Source organism: Malus sylvestris, chromosome 1, assembly GCF_916048215.2.
Source record: "Malus sylvestris chromosome 1, drMalSylv7.2, whole genome shotgun sequence".
Lineage (NCBI taxonomy): Eukaryota > Viridiplantae > Streptophyta > Magnoliopsida > Rosales > Rosaceae > Malus > Malus sylvestris.
The window spans coordinates 10,208,307-10,219,716 of NC_062260.1; the positions used below are offsets into that span (position 1 = coordinate 10,208,307).

Below are 11,410 nucleotides of genomic sequence, written 5' to 3' on the forward strand. Positions count from 1 at the left end.
ACCGGTGAGGACCAAAGGAGAAGACGACGGAATATTCCGTCAACTCTTACAGAATATCCTAACAGCGTCAAGTCACATCGTCACCATTTAACGAAATATTCTTAATGGTCGTTAGGGCATCCATCAGTCTCTACCTGCGCATGGTGGCTCTTAGGGTCATGCCCTAAGCGGCGCGTCCGGCCTCCGATTGGCTTTCTATCAATTTGTGTAGGTCTATGACATCGAAGAGATCGACTTCATATACTTAAACCCTATGTTTGAGCAAACTATAAGGGTTTTATTTAAGTTTCCGTATATGTGTTATTAAACTAATTGAGTTAGTAATTTCACATCTAGCGGAAATGTATCCTAAGGACGTACGGGGTCAAACAAGGCTTGGAGGCTTAGTTTATATATATAGACACACACACACACACACACACACACATTATAGTTTCCACAAATGCCTTTAAATTGATTTATGCATTTTATGCCATGATTTATTTAATTTTGAAAATGTTGATATGTGGTTGAGATTTACATATTGTCATGGCATATTCATATGCATTTTACTTGCTCATAATTGTTGCACTATTATGATAAGTTCAAGTAAGTTATTATATTGTTGCAATCATAGAATCATTATGGCATGCATATATTCATGTAGTGCTCATCATTACTGCACCCGGTGTTCGTGCTCCCATCCAAGGGCAGGGCCAATCCTTCATGTGATGTTCACCTCCACATCGCACGCTCTCCTTGGATCTAAGTAGGTGTTAGCCCTGTCGTACAAATCACATTAAGTGACTCCGACTCGTAGGTGACCGCGCTTAGCACTAGCCTTCACGTAATTGTAGCACTCGAGCATCTATGATTACACCTAGCCATGTTGTACATGTCACATTAGGTGACTCTGACTCATGTGTTAGCATAAATTGATGAGCAATAGGTACAGTCGTATAGGTCACATTAGATGGCTCCGATTGACATACTCACTTAGATTGTGGAGCACATGCCTCTATTTATATTGTTGTTGACTTATTGTGATGTGGCATACTTCTGTATTTTACTGTTGGCATGCATTTGATTTCATACTTATACGTAGTATGATTTTCTGGAAGCTATACATGTTTTACAGCGAGGGGTTAGTATGTTACGAAAATAAATGGATTTTGAAAACCTTTTTTTTTTTTGTGCCCACTTATGAGAAAGGATAAGATTAGGAATGAGGATATCCGAGGTAAAGTGAGAGTAGTCAAAATTGAAGGAAAGATGAGAGAAAATCGATTACGGTGGTTTGGACATGTGCAACGAAGGCCTATTGACTCTCCGGTTAGAAGATGCGACTACGAGATAGAGGTCCAAGGCCGAAGAGGTAGATGAAGACCTAGGAAGACTTTGGAAAAGACTCTAAGAAAAGACTTATAGTACTTGGATCTAACGGAGGACATGACACAGAACTGAGCGCAATGGCATTTTAGGATTCATATAGCCAACCCCACTTAGTGAGAAAAGGCTTTATTGTTGTTGTTGTTGTTGTTGTTTTTGTGCCCACTCACCCTTCTGTTTTTCGCCCTTCCAAGTTTTAGTAGCTGAGCTTACGTATCGACGATGACTCATGACAAATCTTGGTATAAGTGGTTATCTTCAATGGTATAACCCTCACCCTATTTATTGTATTGTTCTTATGCTCTAACATCACGTGTGAAATGGGTTCAATTCCCACACCAGCACACTCTTTTGATTGGGCACTTTTAGGTTTAATTTTATTCACATTTTCCACATCACTACAGTTTATGGCTTCGTCACCTTCTAGGTGTCGGTCAGCACAACTCGATTCGGAGTCCTAATGGACATTCCAGGTCGAGGTGTGTCACAGATAGGAAGAAAAAAAATATATATATAATTATTTTAAATTTGAATTTAAAAGAAATCTATTTAAAATATAAAGAAAAATTATGCACTTTATGTTAGAACCCAGCGGCCCACCCCATCTTCAACATCTCTTCCCCTTCCGTTGGAGATCAATCCCTCCAACAACGAGCTTTCAGTGTAGGAAAGGATTAAGATTTTGTTGCAGAAGCATTTGTTTGAGAAAGCTTTACCGAATGCAGTGGCACCGCGGAAAGCTGACCTAGATAGACAAATCCGAACCCGCCATCCACGATTTTGCGTTTCGGGTCGAATTGGTTTGTGGAGGATCTGAGCTCTTCATATGTGAAAACTGGAGGAATAAGGTTGGCGGAGTGGTCTGGGGGCTACAATGGTGATGGGGAAGGGGGTGGCTACGTCTCTACTGCTGCTGCTCGTGTGGGTTGGGAACCATTAGATCTATGGATACATAAAATCAAAAACAAGGAGCAGATTTTTGGTTTGTGTATTTCAAAAAAAAAAAAAAACTTGTGGAAGATGATGAGATTGTTCAACGGAGAAAGTCAATGGTTGTATTAAAAAAGGATTCTAATGGAGGAGGAAAATGTTGGGCAAAACTGAAAACATAAAAACTTTGATCTCTCTCTTCAACAGGCAAGCCCTATAAAACACCAACAATGGAGAGCTTGAAGCCAGCAAAGAAGATGGATCGGGAAAGATGGGGTGGGGGCGGCTGAGGGCGGATGAGAAATGGAGTCAAATAGAGATGCAGATGGAATAGTGGAATTGGCATAAAAAAATATTTTCTTTTTTAAATTGATTTATCTATTTTTTTTTATCCATGTGGACAACTTTGACTACCACGTCATTAGTTAATGGTCAACTTAACAAAATAATTAACGGATGTATGAAACTAAAATAAAATGTGACGTGCTATATGAAATTGAAATATTTTAAAAAATGTTGTATAAAATTACAAATGCACCTAAACTTGAGAGGCTAAAATGTAATTTACCCTTTAAAGTTCTCTATCTAAACACAGTGGAAATTAACTTTTTCCCTTAACTCTCTTTTTATATGGAAAAGAATGAGTCAATCAAATTGACTTTTCTCTCTTAATTCCTCTCAAGACAGTCGACCCCCTTGCGATGGGCTTGGCTTTAGGTACTCTCATATTTTAGGTCATCTTAAAAAAAACCAATTGGGTTTGGGCCCAATGGGCCTGAGAAAACCCGAACTACTTTTAAGTCCCAAAGAGAAGTTTCATGACTTCTATGATTTGTTTAGAATTTCTAATTAGGACAAGAATTGTCTGCCCTCCCGTCCTGTTTATGTGGTCACGGTTAAGCCATGTCAACATTTTATATTACTATTCATTTTTGTCTTATTATCTCTATAAAAAAACAATATAAAATATTAACGTTGCTTAACCATGACTACACAAAACAGGAAGGCACAGGAGGATACTGGAAGTGGGAGGGCAGACAATCCTTGTCCTTCTAATTATCCATATCAATTAATTAATTCTATCATTCTTTAGTTATCTAATCATACAAGTGGATCAGTGTACAATTGTTTTAGATTCTAATTAGTGAGATAGAGAGGTGATTGATATTAATACAATTGATTAGTACTTATACAATCAATTGGTATGAATTGGACAATTTTAGTTACACAAGTTACACTTCCAGAAACATAAAAAAATTGGGCTGACCAAATTCAGCCCAAAATCCAAATTAAATAAAAAAGTGGGCCTCAGGTCCATTCCAGAACCGGACCGAAAATTTGAAAAATTATTGGTATTAGCAAATTTCGAGAAAACCAAAAATTTGGTTCAGTTTTGGTTTTCAAAATTTCGTCCCGAAACAATTCGTTTCAGTTTTTTTGGTTCGGGATACAAACCATTGTATTATGAAGGAGGTCGAACATGAAATGTTCTCCACTCACTCCATATAGCTTGTCAAAGCCGAATGTAAACTGTTTCAGATAAGCCTGGCTAAGAAGTTCAGGTTAGCCGCTTGATATTAAAGCATTTTTCCAATGTAAATTCACCTACCAAATCTTAGTTCTGCGGAAAATAATTTCTGTCTTCTATTCCTTTCCATTCAATCTACACAGATTTGTCTTGTTTATATTGACACAATGTAATCGTAAAACATCGTCTGCAAATCCGATCGACATTGTTAATATTATTAGTTCTTGTCCGCCCACCTCAATACATGCATGCTTGCTTTCTCTGCCTGCCAATATATCCCAACACAGAAATATAATGATCACCAATGTATGGAAAAGTATAGAAGGCACAAAATCAAAACCACAAGAAGTGACAGTTCGGGAATTCCATAATCTGTACCTCTTTTTCCCAGTCGCATCGAATTGTGATAATGGCCAATATCAAGGTTTGAACTGCTGTCCCACCAAAGATCATTCCAGCCCAAATTCCCTAATCACGTCCATTTGTAATCAAGTGTCAGTCCAGAAACAGATGCAAAAATGAGAAGTCCATATTGTAGTAACTGGGAAGCAATCATAGAGAATGGTGTGGGGAGAAAGATTATCACGTGTACTTGTGATAAGTATATATTTGACGGGTAGTGGAGAAACTCTGTTGCAATCAAAGACATCATGTAACAAGTACATATTAAACGAGTGATGCACTTCTTGAACATGTGAAACATCTATTAAATAAGTAACGCCACTAAAACTATGTCTTGGTTGCAAGAGAGAATCTGCATATGAAGTGATGAATCCAATTTCTTTTACACAGTAAAATTGAGTGATAAAACTACGTACCATCACTCCTTGGTGGAAGAACCATCCCATTAAAAACCCAAGTGGCACCCCAATCAGATAATAGCAACCCAAGTTTACGTATGCCACATAAGATTGCCACCCAGATCCCACGGCCACACCTGTTAATCAAAACAAAATAAACACTAACTAGTTAATGGACCGTTTGATAGCTATTTCGTTAGAAGTTAATTAGAGAAGGGATTACCAGAGAGAACTGGTTGAACACTGTTGAGCAAAATTGTGAAGGCTAGTAGAAGGGATAGTTTGCTAACTTCAGTAAGAACAGGTTCACTATTTGTAAATATGTAGCCGACCTCGTTGTGGAACATCATAATCAAGAGCCAAAAGAAGATGCCAATTATAACAGATGTCACAACAGCCACTGTTGTCGCAAACTTGGCTCCCTTCCCATTCCCAGCTCCAAGCTCATTTGCAACCCTAACTCTGTCCATTACAATAACAAAACGCATTAGCGACAGAAATTGAATAAACACACCTTTTTTTTTTTATTATTTCTCACACAGCTCCTGTTTAATAATGTCGTTGTTTTCATTTGATTTATTCAATATAACGGCATAAAACAAAGAGGTTTGTAAGAAGCTAAAAAGAATGAAAATCAGCTCTTATTAGTATTACTAAATACTAAACCCTAATGGTCACTGTTTTGGATTGGATCCGATAATATTATAAACAGAAAAGAGACAGGAGCACACAGAAACATCATAGAAGTTGCATTTGAAATCGCATTTGTTCCGACTCGATCCATTGATGATACTTATCCATGGGAAAAGCCCGCAGAAAAAACCAAGTACATACGATGATCATGAGCAGTACTGTATCCCAAATGAAACAAATGATTGAGGTCTGTCGGTTGCTGACAACATATTTTGGAGGGATGACTATACTGATGATGGGCGGCTGGCCAATATAATCCATCGGACCATGTACAGGTAATCGAACTAATTAAAGTTGTTTTACCCTTTTACTTTCCCATCCATTTTCCTCCGAAAGTTTGGAGACTTTGATTAATTTTTGGACCCCATCCACATCATTGTACCCCTATTAAACTTCAAAAGCTTAAGCTCGTGTAACATCATTTTACAGGTTGAGTAACAAAGATGATAAAAACCATCATTCCAGATAACAGAAAAGACAAGTCGTAGTAGACAGCCAGACATTCAACAAAGGTTGCCTAGAATTTTGTACAAGGACGTCCGTCTTTTGACGTATTTTATATTGACTAATTCATTGCACTCGGATCTATCCACTCCACTTATTAATGATTGTCAATGTTACATCATTTCAGACTTATATTCAAATGTTTTTCTAATACAAACACACTAAACTGCGAATTTTTAAATTAAATCATCAATCTCTATCTCAATCAAAATTATACTCTTCTTGGACTAAATTAATAAACAAGAAACAAATTATAAAGCATAGTTATCTCGCGTCTTCTACGTATAGCTATAAAATAAAAACAAAGAACTAGTTGGCATAAAAACATATATATATATTCTTTAAGGGAATGGATCTTTGCTTTTTTTCAAAATTAAAATTAAATTTAGTTATGAACCCACTTCACATCAAACTTTAACAATACGAACCGTTTATTTTATAATTTTAATTCATAGATCATCTTTGAAAAAATTCAATTCAATCCGAAACCATTTGCATATTTAACCATCACGATGAAATTTCAATGTTTTCTTAGAACAAAGTGTTCGTTAATTTCTAAGAACTCAATTAGATGCCTCAAATATTTTCAATTTGACTAATCTTTTGCAAAGATGATCTATAAGGTGCAACTTAAAAAATCATCAGTTCAAATCGTTAAAGTTCGAAGTGATGTGGGTTCCACAACTAATTTCCAATTTTATAAAAAAATGAAAACCTCTCCTCTTAAAAGCGTTGTGTGTGTGCAAGGGTGGAAAAAAACCGAAAATTCCAAACCGAACTGAAAAAATCCCGAAATCAAACCAAAAAAAATCTCAAACCGAAAATCCCTGAAATTTCGATACCCATTACCGAACCGATCACGAAAATTCAGTATGAGAATCGGTCTCGGATTTGCATTTGTTCGGTAATCCCAAACCGAACCGAAATAAAATATATATATATTATTTAATTTTAAATATATTTTTGGAATTGTAATAGCCGTCCGATTTGATTTAGATTTTAATCTCAACCGTTGAATCCAAATAAACCCTAACTTAGACTCAATCTCTCTCTCTCTCTCTCTCTCTCTCTCTCTCTCTCTCTCTCTCTCTCTCTCTCTCTCTCTCTCTCTCTCTCTCTCTCTCTCTCTCTCTCTCTCTCTGTTCTCCAATGCACAAACTCAAAACTTAAATAATAATCCAAATAATTTCGAAATGATTTTTTTTTTTCATCCTATTTTCCTTCTTTGATTCATTCAATATCTAGCGAAAAATAAACAGAAAAGTGTCAGTTCCTTAAATGAAAAAGAAGAGAACATATGACCCACTACAACCTCTTAACCCCCCCCCCCCCCAACAAGTTCAAACATTTCAGTCACTTACATTGAAGCAAGAAAAAAATTAGTTATAACTTGTATCACCCATCACTACTGAACCAAATAGGAAAAATTGAGTATAATAATTTTGTTAAGATAGAGAATGTTGATAGAGATGAAAAGCTAAATTGAGTGACTTGGATTTGAATTGTTAATAACAAAAGATTTAAAGTATGTTAAAATAGAGATTGTTGTTAGAGATAAAAAGTTAAAGGGTAAATTACATAGTAGCCCCTCAGGTTTAAGGTCTATTGCAATCTTATACAATATCTTTAAAACATTTCACTTTCATACCTCAAGTACTATTTTATTTCAATTTCATACAACCGTTAGATTTTCCTTCCATGGATCTGTTAAATGCTGACATGGCTGCCAAATGTCTGCCACGTGGCAAATAAAATAATTTTTTAATTTTTTTTTTAAAAACCTGAAATTGGAAGAAGAAAAAAAAAGAAAGAAAGGGACCGAACCCAGAAGAAGAAGAGAAGAAGAAAGAGGAGGGAGGAGAAAGAAGAAGAAGAAGAAGAAGAAGAAAAAAAAAAGAAAAAAAGAAAGGGGTCCGAACCCAGAAGAAGGAGGAAGAAGAAGAAAGAGGAGGAGGAGGAGGAGGAAGAAGAAGAAGAAGAAGAAGAAGAAGAAAAAAAAAAAAAAAAGGGACCGAACCCAGAAAAAGGAGGAAGAAGAAGAAGAGAAGAAGAAAGAGGAGGATGAGGAAGAAGAAGAAGAAGAAAAAAAAAAAAAGAAAGGGACCGAACCCAGAAGAAGAAGGAGGAAGAAGAAGAAGAGAAGAAGAAAGAGGAGGAGGAGAGAGAAGAAGAAGAAGAAAAAAAATTAAAATAAAATAAAAAAGGGGTCCGAACCCGGAAGAAGAAGAAAGAGAAAGAGAAGAAGAAGAAGAAAGAGAAAGAGAAAGAGAAGAAGAAGAAGAAAGAGAAAAAGAAAAAAAAAGTGGCAGATATGTTTTTTTTTTTTAAATTAAAAAATTATTTTATTTGCTATGTGGCAGACATTTGGCAGCCACGCGTCATATATGTGGCAGTCACGTCAGCATTTAACAGATTCATGGATGGAAAATCTAACGGTTGTATGAAATTGAAATAAAATAGTACTTGAGGTATGAAAGTGAAATGTTTTAAAGATGTTGTATAATATTACAATAGACCTCAAACCTGAGGGGCTACTATGTAATTTACCCAAAGTTAAATTGAGGCTAAAATAGTTTTTTGACATTGATTGCTTGCTATTTTTGTAGAAATAAGACTCGTTCTGTTGATTTATACAAAGTATTACAATACATAGAGTTATATAAATCCTTATTTAGATAGAAATTCTACACTAATTATAACTGAAATTATATTATTGTAATACAAAGGATAATCACCGAGATGTTTCTGAATTAATTAACGCAGATTTATCAAGTAAAACAAAAATTTAGAAATTCTCTTTAAAATGCTCTAATTGGTTTAGGAAGTCAAGTTTGGAGAGATTTTTCGGTATGACTGGTACACGGGGTGGTACATCACGTGTAACTATACAAATTGTGGGATATGTGTGTTAAAAAGTTTATAACTTGAAAAATAAAATTTCTTACCACTTATATAAAAACACGTGATGTACCACTCATATTCTGGTCACAATGAAAATTTTCTCCAAGCTTTGGTCTATTACGGTGAGCTCCACGTAGTATTCATTTCATGATAAAATAGAAGAAAGCATAAGAGAAAATATAAGAGGTGTTACCCAGTTCCTGCAAAGAAGGCCAGAGGAATCATCAACTCCCACCCATTTATCGTCATGCTGCCAAACAAAAAAAAGACAAATTAACATTAGACAACTGCATATTATGATAATAATATTCTTATTCTATTTCAAGAGGACAGAGTTCACTTGTGTACGTAGATCTTGTTGAGTCCAACCAAACTCTTCAAACACAATTTATAATTTGACAGTGATAGGGCACATTATCGTTTTGTAGAACAAAGAAATATGGACATAGAGAAAAGAAAAAAAAAATTCAATATACAAATTTATTTATGTAATTCTATGGTTACCATATAGACAAAGCATCCACAGCAATCTCTGCGTTCTGTAGATTCCCTGTCATCAGAATTAGTATTCTATAATACCAATTCTCCAGGCTGCAATTTCAATTACAAGTTAAAAATGTTTAGGTAAATTGGTAGATTAATCGACATGGAAAACCAAACAGTATCAGAAAGGAGAAGGTGTACATGAATTGATTCACTTTCACTGTGGTGCTCCGACTCCCGACTCAATAATACAATTTCATATGTAAGTTTCTCTGCATACGACGTTGTATTATTGAACTAGGACGTCATAGTAATAATGAACCAGTTTCATGTAAATTGGTCTTTTAGAGAGATAGAGAGAGAGAGAGGGGTACCAAAGCATGACTCCAGAAGCAGCAGAGAGTTTAGTGAATTCCCAAAGGCCAGAAAATGCTTCAGTGGAGAAACCAGCCCAAGTCAAGGGGCAGCCACCAAAGAGAGTGTAACCCAGAAGACCAAAAACCAAAACCCACCAAGAAAAGTTTATGGTAATTGCAGTGCCAATCACTCCAAACTGAAGTCTGTACACAAAAAGCCAACTCACAAACACATGCACCGCAAGGCCAACCAGAGAAACCCATGCAATCACTGCTGTTTTGAGCTGGCTCTGTAGGAACCTCTGCAATGGAAACTGAAACGCAAAGCTGAAGTGAAGAGGAATCATGACCGTGGACACAACCCCAGATAACTCTGCAACTTCTGCGGGTTGCCCTAAAAGCTTCAAAAATGGAGAGGCAAAGAGATAGATTGGTAGAAGAAGAATACAGCACAGAAACAAAACAATCCATGATCTTTGCATGTACACTCCAAGCATGTAGTACTTCTTTGCTCCATAAGCTTGCCCGCATAGTGTTTCTAAAGCACTTGCCATCCCTAACTGGTTAACAAAAAAACATCCATAACAAAGTTAATGATCACGTGAAATCGCATTTGGATCTGATAACACAGCATGCCAGATACTTAAAGCGGATCAGAGATTATGAAAATAAATAAGAAGCAAATAAGTGATTGGTGTTGAGAAAAGTACCAAGAGCCCAAAATCGAAACCAACAATGACATTATTAGCAATTGAGATGGCAGCAAGCTCGAGGTCGCCGAGGTGGCCGGCGAAGGCTTGGGTGATGACCAACATGGAATACGAGGCTACACGGCTAAAGATTGCGGGACCAACTATGTGCCACAGCTTCTTTGATTCAATCCAAGATCTCCTTACAAGAGTAGTAGCTTGATTTTCATCATCATTATGTTCACGTTTCAATCGGACGGTTGAAGCTAAATCATCCAACAATGGAACCTCTGCCTCCACTAGTGCACTGTTACTTGCCATTCTGCAACTGCTAATCTTTCTTAATCACTTCCTTTCTCTGGTTCTTTTGCAACACTTGTCTCTAATTTTATGGACTGCAATGGAGAGAGAGAGAGAGAGAGAGGGCATACAATACAATTGTGAGTCGGAGAGAGAGTTTGGCTTCTTACATATGAAGGGGAGCAATTGTATTTTGTTCTCTCTAAATAATTACAAGCTGTTGAGCGGCGTTGAAGCAGTGAACCACGTTTGTGCTTCAAATTTTATATTTTATTATTTTGTGTAGACAAAAATGTGTGGCGTGACGACTTCGGCCGCCTCGTGTGGTGTTTGTAATTTCACGATATGATTCGGACTGAAAATAAGGTGGACTTCGATTTACAAGTCACACCAAAAAAATTCTGATTTAATAGGCAGGAAGAGGTTACCCTCCTCACACGTCAATGAAGACTGTGAACGTACCTGTATGTGGGGCTGGGACGATCGGATGATTAATTTACATTCAGAGGTGCAACGCTACGAAAAGACAATACTTTCAAAACACACATGGTCATTGCTTACGAAAAGTAATTTGTAATTTTGTATAGGGTACGAAGAAAATTAGAAAAGCCATCGTCAGCTTGAATATATGCTGTTAGGGTAATGCTAGTTGATCAAAAATTTTAAATCAAATTTGCAAACTTAATGATGTAGTTGTAGATGATTGAATTATTAATTAAATGTCGATTAACGTGCTTGGTTTGCAATTTGGTTCAAAAAATTTGCTTTCTCTATCATTATCCATGTTGTTAAAGTAGATTAATTAGACAGAAGAAAGATTCGATATACATCCAATCATCTTTCGTTTTTATATTGCAA

General features: G+C 36.3%; 1 protein-coding gene across 1 annotated transcript; it reads right to left on the minus strand.

Moving 5' to 3' along the window:
* Nucleotides 1-3,917: 3,917 nt before the first annotated feature.
* Nucleotides 3,918-10,793, minus strand: LOC126619544 (protein DETOXIFICATION 27-like). The gene is made up of 8 exons (XM_050287953.1): nt 10,274-10,793; nt 9,582-10,123; nt 9,229-9,315; nt 8,918-8,974; nt 4,850-5,088; nt 4,645-4,763; nt 4,205-4,294; nt 3,918-4,091 (listed from the first exon to the last, which is right to left on the minus strand). The coding sequence occupies exons 1-8, from the start codon at nt 10,571-10,573 to the stop codon at nt 4,044-4,046; spliced, it is 1,482 nt and encodes a 493-aa protein (XP_050143910.1). The 5' UTR covers nt 10,574-10,793; the 3' UTR covers nt 3,918-4,043.
* Between the last annotated feature and the right edge of the window lie 617 nt (nt 10,794-11,410).

Bases quoted from the DNA above. Each gene is read 5' to 3' on its own strand.
- LOC126619544 (XM_050287953.1), bottom strand. From the start codon at position 10,573: ATGGCAAGTAACAGTGCACTAGTGGAGGCAGAGGTTCCATTGTTGGAT. The intron at 9,316-9,581 runs GTACCCCTCTCT...TTGAAATTGCAG, and splicing joins GCTTCTGGAGTCATGCTTTG to CCTGGAGAATTGGTATTATA. The intron at 4,092-4,204 runs GTACAGATTATG...ATATATTGGCAG, and splicing joins GATGCGACTGGGAAAAAGAG to GCAGAGAAAGCAAGCATGCA.